General features: G+C 54.1%; 1 protein-coding gene across 1 annotated transcript in view; it reads right to left on the reverse strand.

Moving 5' to 3' along the window:
• Positions 1-926: 926 nt before the first annotated feature.
• LOC103191015 (methylcytosine dioxygenase TET3) overlaps positions 927-16,234 on the reverse strand; it is a 61,836-nt gene continuing 46,528 nt past the window's right edge. The window contains exons 6-12 of the mRNA XM_042344413.1: positions 12,558-12,651; positions 8,791-8,999; positions 7,766-7,916; positions 7,328-7,417; positions 4,986-5,123; positions 4,039-4,372; positions 927-2,675 (exon numbers count right to left, since the gene is read on the reverse strand). Of these exons, the coding sequence (XP_042200347.1) occupies positions 979-2,675; positions 4,039-4,372; positions 4,986-5,123; positions 7,328-7,417; positions 7,766-7,916; positions 8,791-8,999; positions 12,558-12,651 (2,713 nt within the window). The 3' untranslated portion in view covers positions 927-978. The remainder of the gene's footprint in view (positions 2,676-4,038; positions 4,373-4,985; positions 5,124-7,327; positions 7,418-7,765; positions 7,917-8,790; positions 9,000-12,557; positions 12,652-16,234) is intronic.

A 16,234-nucleotide genomic window follows, 5' to 3' on the forward strand; every position in this document is an offset into this window, starting at 1 on the left:
CAGTGGTCTCATAGTTTATAAATTTAAGTAACTGGGTTAATCACCAAGGTCTTTCGTAGTTGATTTTTTTTTAAACTACCACTATTGTTTTTTTTAAAAAAAAACTGTTTTCTGTGCTGTAAACGTATTATTATATATATATATATATTTATATATATTTAAAAAAAGCACCAGTTTTGCTTAGTTTGAGTTCAGGTGTTGGCTGACTGAGAGGTCAGTCAGGATTAACCCAGCCCCACATAATAAACAGCAGCCGCTTTTCCAAACGACAAAACATAAGAAAAAAAATTGTACAATAAATACTAATATCTTCTAATTTTTCGACATTAAAAAATCTTTAGTTCCACCTTTCTGTTCATTTTTTGCCCTCCTCCCTCCCTCCCTCACCCCATCTCTCCAAGATGTGCAACTGTAAGTTTCCACACACGATAACACGCAGATATAAATTAGATTTAAAATCCCAGAATTTCTTTCTTTCCCTCTGTCTCTCTCTCTCTCTCTCTCTCTGTCTGTCTGTCTGTCTGTTGCTTGTCACCCAAATCGTTAAGAACCCAACAGTTTAGCTTTTTGTTGTGTTTGTTTTGAGATGATTTGCACTTGACTCTTGAGCAGGACGTTTAAAAAGCATCACAAAAAAAACATTTCCCCTCTCCCCAATTCTTTTTTCCTTACATAATAAACAGTGTAAATTAGTTTCTTCTTTGTTCAGAGGGAAGAGGAGAGGGGTGAGAGGAGAGAGGGAGAGGAGAGGGAGAGAGGGGAGAGGGAGAGAGAGAGGAGAGGAAGGGGAGAGGTGGACAGGGGAGAGGGGAGGGGAGAGAGGAGGGAATTTTGAAAGAAAAGAAGAATTTTTTAATTTTTTTTTTAAAAAAAGCACCACTTTCAGCAAAACCAAACCACAGGGCTGTGCTGTGAGTGAGGGTCACTGAGAGAGAGAGAGAGACAGACCGTCCCTGTGTGTGTGTGTGTGTGTTGGGGTCATATCCAGCGGCTGTAGGGCCCGGTTACCTGGGTGTACGCGTATGAGGACACAGTGATCAGAGTGTTCGTGGTGATGGACAGGGCCCGGTTGACGGGCACGCGGTCGGCCCCGCCCGGCGGCGGGGAGTCGGGGGCGGCGGAGGAGGCCAGGCCGCCGCCGCCCCACTTGCGCTTCTTGCCGAGCAGCTTGGCAGTGCCGGGCAGCGGGAGGCCCAGCCGGGCGGCCTCCTCCTGCCGCTGCCGGGCCCTCTCGGCCAGGAGCTTCATCTTGGCCTCCCACAGGGCCACGCCGTGACTCGGCTCGTTCAGGTTCTTGTGCTGGTAGAAGACCAGGGAGATGCGGGTGGGGTGGCAGCGGTTGGGCTTGGCCAGGGGGGTGGTGGCGTGCAGCTCCCGCCTCGCGCACTCGATCAGGATGGAGCCGTGAGCCGGAGCCACGGCCACGCCGCCGATGTTCTCGTCCAGGAAGTTGTGCTCACTGTCCGACCAGACCTCCTCCTCCTCCTCCTTCACCGACCCGGACCCGGACCCGGAGCCCGACTCCGGCGGCAGCTCGTCCATGGCCTCGGCCCCCACGCAGTACGGCTCCCACAGGGCCTCGGACACGGCGCCGCCCGGCGAGGCGGCCGCCACCCCGTCCTCCCAGGGCTTCGACCCCGACCCCGACCCTGGCACCGGCTTCCCAGACGCGAACAGGTCCCACGGCTTCTCCTGAGGCCTGTGGGCGGCGGGAGGAGGGGCGGCGGCGGCGGCGGCGGGAGGGGGGGGAGGTGTGAACAACATGGCGTCGCCCCCCCCAGCGGCGGCGGCGGCGGCTTTGAAGGAATCCCAGAGTTTGGGCGGGAAGCCGCCGGCGGGGCTGCGTGTCCTGGTGTCCGGCCCCGGGGTGAGGGGGGCGGAAGGCGGGAGCCTCGGGCTGACCCTCAGTGACCCCCACCGCTCGGGCCCGCAACCGTCCGACCCCCCGAACAGGCTCCACGGCCTCTCGTGGCCGGACCCCCCGGGCGGCGGTGGCGACAGCAGGTTCCCGTTGGCTTTGTAGACGTCCCAGGGCTTGTCGCCGTGGCTGAGCAGAGGCAGAGGCCCGGGCAGGGCCGCCAGGGGCCCGGGGGGCGGGGGCTGCGGGTAGGAGGTCACCGCCAGCGGGAGGGGCTCCTCGGGCTCCTGCTTGACCAGGCGGCCGAGGGCCGTCACCGGGCGCGGGAGGCCCTGGACCTGGTGGTGGTGCTCGCACGGCTGGTCGTAAGGCTGAGGCCGGGCCCGGGCCGGGCCGGGGGGCGGGGGCGTGGGGCCCAGGCCGGGCTCGGCGCAGTCGGTCCGCCCGGGCCGCAGGGCCAGGCTGTAGCTGGAGCACAGCTCCTGCACGTCGGGCTTCTGGTCGAAGCTGCTCCCGTACTTGAGGAACGGCGGCGGGAAGAGCGGGTTACTGGCGTAGCCGTAGTATCCGTAGGAGAAGGAGTACCCGGGGTGGCGGTAGGCGCTGAGGGCCGGGAGGCCCGGCCTTGCATAGTAGGAATGATACGGGTAAACGCTGCCCAGACTGTAGGGGTCGGAGGGTCGGCAGTTGCCGAGCACCGTATAGCTCTCCACCACACTGTTCCCGCTGTGCTTGAACGAGTTGTAGTGGCTCTGAGGCTCCAGTTTGATGGTCGGGGCGATCTGGTGTTGGGGCGGCGCACTGCCCAGCGCCAGGTCTGTGGGGGGTGGGGTGGGGGGGGATGGGGGGGAAACAGCGGGAGGTTAAACGAAAAACGCCACAGTCACTACACTCCGCGGTGAGCGCACATCGCCTTCCATTCTGCGGAGCTTCGCAAGACTACACCGGAAAGTGGAGCGAATGCGCGTTTCGTGGGTCACTTCAACCCCCGCGGCTGCCACCGCCGCCGCCGGGTTTCGCCCGCAAAAATACACGGTCACTACACTTTGCAGTACGATCTGTGAGAGTATCGAGACGTCTCGAAGACGTGATTAGGCACTGTATCAAATGCAAGAATTATTATTATTATTATTATTATCATTGATGTCACTGTCTGGCCAAACTGTCCCGCTGCTTGTCCGGCTTGGACCACCCTACCCATTGGTTAGGCCTTTGGCTGTGGGGTTATCAGGAGCTGAGGGGGATGACTCCCTGCCCCAAGTGACTGGTCAACCCTTACAGGTCGTGCCGATGAGCCAGACTGGGCTGTGCTGTCATCAGCAGTGCCTTGGGATCCTGCGGACCCTCCTGGCTCAGGAACCGGACTAGAGACCGTCACGGGGTTGGCTCGGTTCCCACATTCCAATGCCAGGCAAGTCACCTTTGGTGCCAGTTCAGCCTCGACGACGTGATATGGCGCTATATCAATTGCAAAGATTATGACTGTCGGTGGGAGGGGGTTAGGCTGGTGTTCCAGTGCAGTGCTGGGGACGGGGAGGAGAGCAGCGCTAGTTTTAATGCTTCCAATAGTTGTGAATACACTAAACGTGTAAACAATTAGAGAAGAGGGGACAGAACACAGGAGCAGCTGGAGGACAGTTGGAAGTAGGAAGTAGATTTGGGAGCTACAGCGAACAGGAACAGGAACTGACAGTCAGTAACATACAGACACACACACAGTGTCATACTGTGAGTAATAATAATAATAATAAATCTTGCATTTGATATAGCGCCTTATCACGTCTTTGAGAAGTCTCAAAGCGCTTCACAGAATATACACAGCAGCTAATTGCGCACAAACAGTCATGGATTGAGTGACCAAATTATTTTTATGTATAATCAAGGAATTATTAACCCCAAAAAAGCAATCCACAAACACCTGGGTTCCTACTGACTGCTAAGTAAACAGGCGTGTGGAGTAAGGAAACTTGCCGAACATTTTGCCTGGGAATCGAACCCAGTTCCTTTTGCTGATGAGCCGAGCGCTCTAACCACTTGGCTACAGGACTCCAGAGAGCTACAGGATACTCACACTGTCAGTAACATACAGCCTGTGTGTGTGTGTGTGTGTGTGTGTGTGAGAGACCCACTCACATAACATAAACATTGCCACACACTGTTTTGACAAAAGCTGCCAGTACCTTGGCTTTGTGGAGTCGGGCACTTCATCTCGCCTGCTTCCTGTTTGAGTTTGCCCGCTAGCAGCTTCTTCTCTTGGTTCCTCTGTTTCTCGGCTGCCCTCTTGGCCTCCATTTTCTTCTGGCGGGCGGACTTGACACGTTCCGGGAGCATCCTGACCTCCCTGGGGAAGGCATTGAGCACCTGGATAGCTCCCGCTTTGATCTTCTCGCTCTGCTTTTCCGCACAGCCGAACTCGTCCGTGGGCGACACCTTGTAGAGCGGCAGCACGTGGAGCTGCTCGTCCTCGGGGATGGTCCCCACCTTACGATTGTCCTCCTTGGTGAGCGTGCAGACCTGCCCGGAGAGAGAGAGCCAGCGCACGTCACAACCAGCACAGCCCTGTACCTCTAAACCTAACCTACGCCCCGAAACTCTGGAACACTCTCCCTTTATCCGTCTGCCTTGCCCCCCACACCTTTTCAACCGTGCCTGTGGTCATCCACCCCCCACCCACCCCCTGACAAACGTTCCACAGAATCCTAGATATTTATGGCACAGAAGGAGCCCATCCTGTCTGTGCCACTCCTTTAAAGTGTGATCCTTGCAGGCCTATTTATCTGCCATTATACCCCCACCTCACACACACACACATCCACTCACACCTCGGCAATTGACTCATTTTTCGGTTTCTAGAAATGTGCCTCTAGAAACCATTGCTCCCGACAGCGATCCATATCTTTACTGCTCTGTGTGTGAGAAACATTCTCCTAAACTCCCCATTTGTTCCAAGAGTGTTCATTCGTTCGTTAATTTGCTCGTTCTCTTGTGGGCTTGTTTGCTCACTCCCACCCTCATTCAAACAACCCTCACTCTCTCCTTCGCTCGATCACTCCCCGCTCACTCCCTCCCTCCCTCGCTCTCTCTCTGTCCCTTGTTCGCTCTCACACTCACTTGCTCACTGACTCACCACAGTGCAGCCATTGTACATGTTGTGTTGGTCCTTGTGAGCGTGGGCACAGAAGTCCATGCAGGCAGTCACCCCGGAGAATGGTTTCCCCTCCTGCAACCCGAGGCGGCAATCTGGACCCGCTTGTTCTTGTGCTACCTGCAGGTCAACACAAAACAGGCTTAGCTCCATTCTAGCGGCTTATTATTAATAACCCTTACATCTGACACAGAGCCTTTCTCACCAGGAGGACATCCCAAAGCGCTTCACAGGATTTACTGTAAATCTCACATAAGTCCGATCTGTATAAATCGTGTAATCGCCAAGTCGTACACCTTCCTACGACACCTTCAAGAGTTTATATATTTTACTGTATTGTATGCAAGTTTAACAGAACTTGTACTTTGCATAAGTCATAATAAATATATGGTCCCAACTGATATGACCTATGTGAAGTTTACTGTGCTGTAAAGTATAGTGACTGTATTTTGTAGGTGAACGTGGCAGTTGCTTTGGACATAACAAGAACAACAAAATTACTTTTGTGTAGTGCCTTTCACGTCAGCAAACAGCCCAAAACAGTAAATGTATATACTAGACTACCTAATATAATCTTTGTATTTGATTCATGGAGGCTGATTGGTGATGCCACTATTGATATTTTATTATTGCAATTATTAATTATAATAAAATAATATTTATAAATGATAACAGCGATTATAAATGGGAAAACTCTCAGAAATTTACAGAAAAACTGTAAATTTTGGTTAATTTTTTTACACATACAGCATGACCCTCACAGGCAACTTGTGGTTTGGCCGGGGGAATAGCTACCATGACACTGAGCTTGTGTCCGCTCTCTTGTGGGTCAGTCAGTGTCATGACATCTTTACCGTCCACTCAATCAGGTGGACCTGTCCTTTGCTGTGGCATTTCATCTGTGTATTGGAGCGTCAGCCTGGCCTGTGAGCTCAGAGTCCCAGCGGGGATTTAAACTCACGATCTCTCTCTCAGAGGAGAGCGAGGTAACAACTGAGTCAAGCCGACAATCACGGTGGCCTAACGGTTAAAGAATGTCTCTTCGAGAGGAACAGTGCTGGGATCAAGCCCAATAAGACAGCTATGGGAGAGGTCATTCAGTGGGGGTTAGTGAGCTGAGTGCTGCAAGAGGTTAGGGTTAGGGAGCCACCAGAAAGAGAGGCAGTAATTTTATTAAATTTTCCAACAAGTAAGAGAATTATCCTATTCCCCCTGATCCCCGTTCCCCATGAGAAAACGAATTCCCTGGCAGCTGGGAATTTGAACCCACAGATCTTAGAGAGCATCACATTGTAGACTGAAGCCATTCAATTGTACCATCAGAGGATTTGTGTTGGGACAATTTGGAACTTGTACTTATCCTTCAATCCCAGGTGCAGGTACTATCCAGGACAAATATACTACAGAGAGAACCCATCCCAAAGCTTGTTGGTGGCTCAGAGGGAGGGTCACTATCTGGGAATCAGGATTGGGGCTCAAATCCCACTCAAGATCTTTCCATCTTTATTTTTGAAAATAAACCTCATTTCAAATCATTTATTTCCCAATTATTTCAATTGTACAATTGATTCAATTCGTCAACAACCAGCCTCGTGTGCAACTCCTCGCTCACCAATGACTTATCAGACCAAGGATGGTGGTGGAGTCCCATTGACCTGATGTCTTGGGTTGCATCAACTTGTTGTCATTTAATCACACTCAGGTCTTTGCCTTCGTAAACACGGTCATACACCCTCCACCATCACTGGCTTCACACTCACTCAGACCCTCAGTGCAGACACTCAGCAAACCACTGAAGACGAGGGTCTGCCCACGGCCAGAGAAGCTGAGGATAAAACCCCAGATCGGCATTGTGTGACAATCAATTTGCTTCACTTATCTGGGAGCTGAAATCATTATGTGGGAAAGTGCTGGGGAATGGGTTAATTTTTAAAAAGTGGCACAGTGTACTAATAAGGCACGGTGTAGTACTTTTAACTCACAGCGCTGAGTGTAATAATATTTGCATTCAATACAGTATCATCACATAATCGGACATCTCAAAACGCACCACAGGATTTACAGTGAAGTGCCACCACTGTATTTGTAGAACTGCAACCAATTTGCGCACAGCGACTGCCCGCAAACAGAGGGGGGGGAATAAGCGTCCAGAACACTGTGCGGAGAGCTTTAACGTCCACCCAAACAGCACAGACAGGGAGCTCAGTTTAACAGCGTGCAATCCTTCCCCACCATCACCCCGGAACATTGACCTCACAGAGCTCTCCTCAGTTCAGAGAGAAGGGTAGAAATTTTGGGGGGAGGAAAATAAATCTTTGATGTACCTGATTTTTGTAAGCTTGAGGGGCAAGTTTCTTATAGAGTGGAGCAATTCTTGTAGCTAGCTTCTGTAATCGTTCCTTCAACAAATCTTCCTGTGATGGGGAAGAAACCAAGCAATAATTAGCAACAGATTAAATACAGCGACCACTTTTCCAGCCTTTCACCACGAGAGGACATTCCCAACCGCCTCTTGCATTTAACCCGTCACCGTGACCAGCCGGGTGTCTGACACACACGGAAACCCGTCCCCGTGACCAGCCGGTGTCTGACACACACGACCCGTCACCGTGACCAGCCGGTGTCTGACACACACGGAAACCCGTCACCGTGACCAGCCGGGTGTCTGACACACACGGAAACCCGTCACCGTGACCAGCCGGGTGTCTGACACACACGGAAACCCGTCGCTGTACAGAGTGGGTACACATAAGCTTCCTGACCTCTTTCGGGTTATCTCCGATCAGCCTGAACTTGCGTGGGATCTTGCTGCGAGCGTATTTGCACCCGTTGAAGTACATGCTCCAGGAGCAGCCGAAGGAGAAGGAAGCTCCACAGGTCTCCGGGTCCTTCCCCTGGCAGGCACACGTCCGGCTGGATTCACAACACAAATCAGGGCAGGGGATCAGGTCACAGGGGAATACAAGCCCTCAGGCTCCTGTTCCCACCTTCCCTTGCCAAGCCTCGCTCTGCCCAGCCCTCCCCTGGTCGGCTCCTCCTGGCTCTGCCCCACCCCTCCTAGCTCTGCTCTGCCCTGCTTCGCCCTCCCCACCCAGCTTCTAATTCTGCCCCGGCCGTTCTTCCACATTCCCAGCGTCAACGCCCTCACTCACCAGTTCCTCTGACAGTTCACCCTCTAAAAACACTGCTGTGTGCAATTGGCTGCCGTGTTTCGCCCACAACATGTCCAGTCAATTCACTTTATTCTATTATTATATTCTGTGAAGCGCTTTGAGATGTCGCAACAATGTGAGATGAGGAAACTTCTCAGCTCAGGAGAGCATTTACCCACTCCACCCCCACCCCCCCATGTGACCTGCTTTTCTGAATTGCCTTTACTATCAATCACACTTTCCACCTCTTTCCCACATCCTCTACACCCCCCACAATCCCGATTCCCAAATTCCCAATTCCCCTGATCCCCTAATCCCCAATTCCCCAGATCCCCTAATCCCCAATTCCCCTGATCCCCAATTCCCCTAATCCCCAATTCCCCTAATCCCCAATTCCCTAATCCCCAATTCCCCTAATCCCCAATTCCCCTAATCCCCAATTCCTAATCCCCAATTCCCTGATCCCCAATTCCCCTGATCCCCAATTCCCCTGATCCCCAATTCCCCCTGATCCCCAATTCCCCCTGATCCCCAATTCCCTCTGATCCCCAATTCCCATGATCCCCAATCCTCGATTCCCTTGATCCCCAAATCCCCTGATTCCCCATTTCCACGAAGCGGGGAGAGACACCTACTCATCGTTGAGGCCGCAGCGCCGGCAGGTGGGGTTGCCATACTTGGTGAGGGTCTCGGTCAGCTCAGTGTACAGCTGGTCACCCAGGGCGCGGGGGATGCCCTCCCAGGCCAGGATCAGGATGATCACCACAGCGTTGGCACAGTGATGGCCGGCTCGTTCCCTCACCAGGCACAGCAGCTTCTCCTCCTCACTGGACCTTCTGATGATCTGGCCACAGGGAGAGACAGCGAACAGAGGGTCAGCTCGCTCCCAACACCCCTCCCTCCCTCCCCCACTCCTGGAGCAGCTAGGGTGGGGGTGTTTGTGTGTAAGGGCAGTGTGTGGTTGTGTCGGGTGTATGTGTGTCGGGGGAGCATGTGCGGGAGGGGGAGGAGGGTGTTTGTGTGTAGGGGCAGTATATGTGTGTGTGTGTGGGGGTGGAGACAGTGTGTATGGGTGGGTAGACACTGTGTGAGTGTGTGTGTGTGGGGGGGGGAGACAGTGTATGAGTGTGTGTGGGGAAGGGGAGTGTGTAGGGGGAGGGGGAGCATGTGTGTGTGAGTGGGGGCAGTATACATTAGAATATACAGCACAGAAACAGGCCATTCGGCCCAACTGGTCTGTGCCGGTGTTTATGCTCCACATGAGCCTCTTCCTGCCTTTCCTCAACTAAGCCTTCAAGAATAACCTTCTATTCCTTTCTCCCTCATGTACCTCTCCAGTTTCCCCTTAAATACATCTGTGTTATTTGCCTCCACAACCCCTTGTCCCCTTGTGGTCGCAAATTCCACATTCCCACTACTCTCTGTGTGAAGAAATGTCTTCTTACTTCCCTATTTGATCTATTGGTGACTATTTTATATTAAGTTAACATGCTAACATGAGTGTGAGTGTGTGGTGGGGGGAGCAGCATGTGAGGGGGGAGCAGTGGGTGAGTGTGTGTGGAGGGGGAGTGTGTGCGAATGTGTGTGGAGCAGTATGTACGTGTGAGAGGGTGCAGCGTGGACGAATTTGTGTGTGGAGGGGGCAGTGTGTGGGGTGCAGTGTGTGAGGAGAGGTTGGTGTGTGAGTGTATGTGGGGGGAGGGGGAGTGAGTGTAAGGGGGGTAGTGTGTGTAAGTTGGTGTAAGGGGGGTAGTGTGTGTGAGCGTGGGTGTAAGGAGGGGTAGTGTGTGTGAGCGTGGGTGTAAGGGGTGTAGTGTGAGTGAGTGGGTGTAAGAGAGAGTTGTGTGTGAGTGGGTGTAAGGGAAGGTTGTGTGTGAGTGGGTGTAAGGGGGAGGTAGTGTGTGTGTGAGTGGGTGTAAGGGGGGGGTAGTGTGTGTGTGTGTGTGAGTGGGTGTAAGGGGGGGTAGTGTGTGTGTGAGTGGGTGTAAGGGGGGGTTGTGTGAGTGGGTGTAAGTGGGGGGTAGTGTGTGTGTGTGTGTGAGTGGGTATAAGGGGGGTTGTGTGAGTGGGTGTAAGGGGGGTAGTGTGTGTGTGTGTGTGAGTGGGTGTAAGGTGGGGGTAGTGTGTGTGTGAGTGGGTGTAAGGGGGGTAGTGTGTGTGTGTGGGTGAGTGGGTGTAAGGTGGGGGTAGTGTGTGTGTGAGTGGGTGAGATGTGGGGTAGTGTGTGTGTGTGTGTGAGTGGGTGAGATGTGGGGTACAGTGTGTGTGTGAGTGGGTGAGATGTGGGGTACAGTGTGTGTGTGTGTGTGAGTGGGTGTAAGGGGGGGTTGTGTGTGTGTGAGTGGGTGTAAGGGGGGGTAGTGTGTGTGTGTGTGTGAGTGGGTGTAAGGGGGGGGTTGTGTGTGTGTGTGAGTGGGTGTAAGGGGGGGGTAGTGTGTGTGTGTGTGAGTGGGTGTAAGGGGAGTAGTGTGTGTGTGTGTGTGAGTGGGTGTAAGGGGGGGTTGTGTGTGTGTGTGAGTGGGTGTAAGGGGGGTAGTGTGTGTGTGTGTGTGAGTGGGTGTAAGGGGGGGTAGTGTGTGTGTGTGTGAGTGGGTGTAAGGGGGGTAGTGTGTGTGTGTGTGTGAGTGGGTGTAAGGGGGGGTTGTGTGAGTGGGTGTAAGTGGGGGGTAGTGTGTGTGTGTGTGTGAGTGGGTATAAGGGGGGGTTGTGTGAGTGGGTGTAAGGGGGGGTAGTGTGTGTGTGTGTGTGAGTGGGTGTAGGGGGGGTAGTGTGTGTGTGAGTGGGTGTAAGGGGGGGTGTGTGTGTGTGTGTGTGAGTGGGTGTAAGGGGGGGTGTGTGTGTGTGAGTGGGTGTAAGGGGGGTAGTGTGTGTGTGTGTGTGAGTGGGTGTAAGGGGGGGTTGTGTGTGTGTGTGAGTGGGTGTAAGGGGGGGTAGTGTGTGTGTGTGTGTGAGTGGGTGAAGGGGGGGTGTGTGTGTGTGTGTGAGTGGGTGTAAGGGGGGTGTGGTGTGTGTGTGAGTGGGTGTAAGGGGGGGTGTGTGTGTGTGTGTGAGTGGGTGTAGGGGGGTAGTGTGTGTGTGTGTGTGAGTGGGTGTAAGGGGGGGTGTGTGTGTGTGTGAGTGGGTGTAAGGGGGGTAGTGTGTGTGTGTGTGTGAGTGGGTGTAAGGGGGGTAGTGTGTGTGTGTGTGAGTGGGTGTAGGGGGTAGTGTGTGTGTGTGTGTGTGAGTGGGTGTAAGGGGGGTAGTGTGTGTGTGTGTGAGTGGGTGTAAGGGGGGGTAGTGTGTGTGTGTGAGTGGGTGTAAGGGGGGTAGTGTGTGTGTGTGTGTGAGTGGGTGTAAGGGGGGTAGTGTGTGTGTGTGAGTGGGTGTAAGGGGGGGTAGTGTGTGTGTGTGAGTGGGTGTAAGGGGGGTTGTGTGTGTGTGTGTGTGAGTGGGTGTAAGGGTAGTGTGTGTGTGTGTGAGTGGGTGTAAGGGGGGTAGTGTGTGTGTGAGTGGGTATAAGGGGGGGTAGTGTGTGTGTGTGAGTGGGTGTAAGGGGGGTAGTGTGTGTGTGTGTGAGTGGGTGTAAGGGGGGTAGTGTGTGTGTGTGTGTGAGTGGGTGTAAGGGGGGTAGTGTGTGTGTGTGTGTGAGTGGGTGTAAGGGGGGTAGTGTGTGTGTGTGTGTGAGTGGGTGTAAGGGGGGTAGTGTGTGTGTGTGTGTGAGTGGGTGTAAGGGGGTAGTGTGTGTGTGTGTGTGAGTGGGTGTAAGGGGGGGTGTGTGTGTGAGTGGTGTAAGGGGGTGTGTGTGTGTGTGTGAGTGGGTGTAAGGGGGGTAGTGTGTGTGTGTGTGTGAGTGGGTGAAGGGGGGTGTGTGTGTGTGTGTGAGTGGGTGTAAGGGGGGTTGTGTGTGTGTGTGAGTGGGTGTAAGGGGGGTAGTGTGTGTGTGTGTGTGAGTGGGTGTAAGGGGGGTAGTGTGTGTGTGTGTGTGTGTGAGTGGGTGTAAGGGGGGTGTGTGGTGTGAGTGGGTGTAAGGGGGGGTGTGTGTGTGTGTGAGTGGGTTAAGGGGGGTAGTGTGTGTGTGTGTGTGAGTGGGTGTAAGGGGGGTTGTGTGTGTGTGTGAGTGGGTGTAAGGGGGGTAGTGTGTGTGTGTGTGTGAGTGGGTGTAAGGGGGGGTAGTGTGTGTGTGTGTGTGTGTGAGTGGGTGTAAGGGGGGGTTGTGTGTGTGTGTGAGTGGGTGTAAGGGGGTAGTGTGTGTGTGTGTGTGAGTGGGTATAAGGGGGGTAGTGTGTGTGTGTGTGTGAGTGGGTGTAAGGGGGGTAGTGTGTGTGTGTGAGTGGGTGTAAGGGGGGGTAGTGTGTGTGTGTGTGTGAGTGGGTGTAAGGGGGGGTAGTGTGTATGGTGGGAAACGTCACATGTGAGAACTTACCCACTTGGCGATGGGGCAGCCCTGGGAGCTTTTCCCTTCTTTACCGGTGAAAATAACCTTCTCGATCCTTATTGCGTTCCCTTTTTCCCCGTACCTGAAAAGGGAGTTTCACGGTGAGATACAGGGGATGGGCTAAACATTCACACAGGCAGCCATTGCCCCACCATCTCTCTCCTCTCCTCTCTCCTCGCTGCTCTCTCTCGTCTCTCCTCGCTGCTCTCTCTCCTCGCTGCTCTCTCTCCTCTCCTCGCTGCTCTCTTTCTCCTCTCTCCTCGCTGCGCTCTCTCGTCTCTCCTCTCTGCTCTCTCTCCTCTCTCCTCGCTGCTCTCTCTCCACTCTCCTCGCTGCTCTCTCTCCACTCTCCTCGCTGCTCTCTCTCGTCTCTCCTCGCTGCTCTCGCTCCTCGCAGCTCTCGCTCCTCGCTGCTCTCGCTCCTCGCTGCTCTCTCTCTTCTCTCTCCTCGCTGCTCTCTCTCCTCGCTGCTCTCTCTCCACTCTCCTCGCTGCTCTCTCTCGTCTCTCCTCGCTGCTCTCGCTCCTCGCTGCTCTCGCTCCTCGCTGCTCTCGCTCCTCGCTGCTCTCGCTCCTCGCTTCTCTCGCTCCTCGCTGCTCTCTCTCTTCTCTCTCCTCGCTGCTCTCTCTCCTCGCTGTTCTTTCTCCTCTCTCCTCGCTGCTCTCTCTCCTCTCTCCTCGCTGCTCTCGCTCCTCGTTGCTCTCGCTCCTCGCTGCTCTCGCTCCTCGCTGCTCTCGCTCCTCGCTGCTCTCTCTCCTCGCTGCTCTCGCTCCTCGCTGCTCTCGCTCCTCGCTGCTCTCTCTCCTCGCTGCTCTCTCTCTCCTCTCTCCTCGCTGCTCTCTTTCTCCTCTCTCCTCGCTGCTCTCTCTCTCCTCTCTCCTCGCTGCTCTCTTTCTCCTCTCTCCTCTCTGCTCTCTCTCCTCGCTGCTCTCTTTCTCCTCTCTCCTCTCTCCTCTCTGCTCTCTCTCTCCTCGCTGCTCTCTTTCTCCTCTCTCCTCTCTGCTCTCTCTCCTCGCTGCTCTCTTTCTCCTCTCTCCTCGCTGCTCTCTTTCTCCTCTCTCCTCTCTGCTCTCTCTCCTCGCTGCTCTCTTTCTCCTCTCTCCTCTCTGCTCTCTCTCCTCGCTGCTCTCTTTCTCCTCTCTCCTCTTTGCTCTCTCTCCTCGCTGCTCTCTTTCTCCTCTCTCCTCGCTGCTCTCTCTCCTCTCTCCTCGCTGCTCTCTCTCGTCTCTCCTCGCTGCTCTCTCTCCTCTCTCCTCGCTGCTCTCTCTCGTCTCTCCTCGCTGCTCTCTCTCCTCGCTGCTCTCTTTCTCCTCTCTCCTCGCTGCGCTCTCTTCTCTCCTCGCTGCTCTCTCTCCTCTCTCCTCGCTGCTCTTTCTCCACTCTCCTCGCTGCTCTCTCTCGTCTCTCCTCGCTGCTCTCGCTCCTCGCTGCTCTCGCTCCTCGCTGCTCTCTCTCCTCTCTCCTCGCTGCTCTCGCTCCTCGCTGCTCTCTCTCCTCGCTGCTCTCTCTCCTCGCTGCTCTCTCTCCTCTCTCCTCGCTGCTCTCTCTCCTCTCTCCTCGCTGCTCTCGCTCCTCGCTGCTCTCGCTCCTCGCTGCTCTCGCTCCTCGCTGCTCTCGCTCCTCGCTGCTCTCTCTCCTCTCTCCTCGCTGCTCTCTCTCCTCTCTCCTCGCTGCTCTCGCTCCTCGCTGCTCTCGCTCCTCGCTGCTCTCGCTCCTCGCTGCTCTCTCTCCTCGCTGCTCTCTCTCTCCTCTCTCCTCGCTGCTCTCGCTGCTCTCTCCCGTCGCTGCTCTCTCTTCTCTCTCCTCGCTGCTGTCTCTCCTCGCTGCTCTCTCTCCTCTCTCTCCTCGCTGCTCTCTCTCCTCGCTGCTCTCTCTCTCCTCTCTCCTCGCTGCTGTCTCTCCTCTCTCCTCGCTGCTCTCTCTCTCTCTTTATTGATCAATGCAAGGATTAAATGCAAGAATTATTTTTATATTATAGGATTGTTATTGATCACTTTCTCCTCTGCTCTCCTCTCCTATCTCGCTCTCTTGCACTCTCATCTGTTAGGGCAGCAGCAGCAGCAACAACAACATGCATTTATACAGCGCCTTCGACTCAGAGCACTTCAAAACAAGAGACCAGGAAGTGTCCCTTTATACAGAGATGGTATAAATTTAACAATGCAATTTACATTTAAATTTTAAGGAACTATTTGACCTCGGAGGGGATGGGGGGGCAGAAACATCCCAAAGTGTTTAACAGTACTGGCTGAGCTGCAGATAGGCTGGGGGGGGGGGTGGGGGGGGTGGAGGGGGAGGGGGGGGAGATGACCAAAAGTGTGTTCAGAGAGATAAAGTACATAAATATAATGGAAGGTCTCCCCAGCAAATCAGAGGGAGTTTTTGGAGGAATCTTCCCGCCACTTAATTTAGCTTCACACAAAAAAAGTTTCACTGGGAGTTACCGAACGTTTACCAAAGTTGAGTTAAACTTTTTACAAAGGTTCCATGTCAGCCCCAGAACACACACTCAGCGGTATTTACAAAACATAGAATAATAATAATAATCCTTGCATTTGATACAGCGCCTCTTTGACACATCTCAAAGCGCTTCACAGAATATACAGTAAAGTATAGTGACTATATATTTTGTGGGTGAAACCCGGGAGCCAATTGCGCACAACAGAGTCCCACAGACAGAACTGAGTGACCGCACAAGAAGAATCTCTAAAGCTCAGGAAGAGGTGGAGGCTGCGAGGGCCAGACTGAGTCCGTGAGTGAGTGAGTGAGTGAGTGAGTGAGTGAGTGAGTGAGTGAGTGAATGAGTGAGTGAGTGAGTGAGTGAGTGGGTGAGTGGGTGGGTGGGTGAGTTAGTGAGCGAGTGCGTGAGTGAGTGAGTGAGTGAGTGCATAAGTGACTTAATGAGTGAGTGTGTGAGTGAGTAATGAGTGAGTGCATGAGTGAGTGAATGAGTGAGTGAGTGCGTGAGGTGGTGCGTGAGTGCGTGAGTGAGCAAGTGAATGAGTGAGTGTGTGAGTGAGTGAGCGAGTGAGTGCATGAGTGAATGAGGGAGTGAGTGAGCGAGTGAGTGCGTGAGTGAATGAGGAAGTGAGTGTGTGAATGAGCGAGTGCCTGAGTGAGTAAGTGAATGAGTGAGTGTGTGAGTGAATGACTGAGTGAGTGCGTGAGTGAGCGAGTGTGTGAGTGAGCGAGTGAGTGAGCGAGTGTGTGAGCGAGTGTGTGAGTGAGCGAGTGCGTGAGTGAGCGAGTGAGTGAGTGAGCGAGTCCGTGAGTGAGCGAGTGCGTGAGTGAGCGAGTGCGTGAGTGAGCGAGTGAGTGAGTGAGCGAGTGAGTGCGTGAGTGAGCGAGTGCGTGAGTGAGCGAGTGCGTGAGTGAGCGAGGGCGTGAGTGAGCGAGGGCGTGAGTGAGTGAGTGCGTGAGTGAGCGAGTGAGTGAGTGAGCGGGTGCGTGAGGTACTGAGTGAGTGCGTGAGTGAGTGAGCGAGTGCGTGAGGTACTGACTGAGCGAGTGCGTGAGTGAGTGAGTGCGTGAGTGAGCGAGTGAGTGCGTGAGTGAGCGAGTGCGTGAGTGAGCGAGGGCGTGAGTGAGCGAGGGCGTGAGTGAGCGAGGGCGTGAGTGAGCGAGGGCGTGAGTGAGCGAGTGCGTGAGTGAGCGAGTGAGTGCGT

Source organism: Callorhinchus milii, unplaced genomic scaffold, assembly GCF_018977255.1.
Source record: "Callorhinchus milii isolate IMCB2004 unplaced genomic scaffold, IMCB_Cmil_1.0 Scaffold28, whole genome shotgun sequence".
NCBI lineage: Eukaryota > Metazoa > Chordata > Chondrichthyes > Chimaeriformes > Callorhinchidae > Callorhinchus > Callorhinchus milii.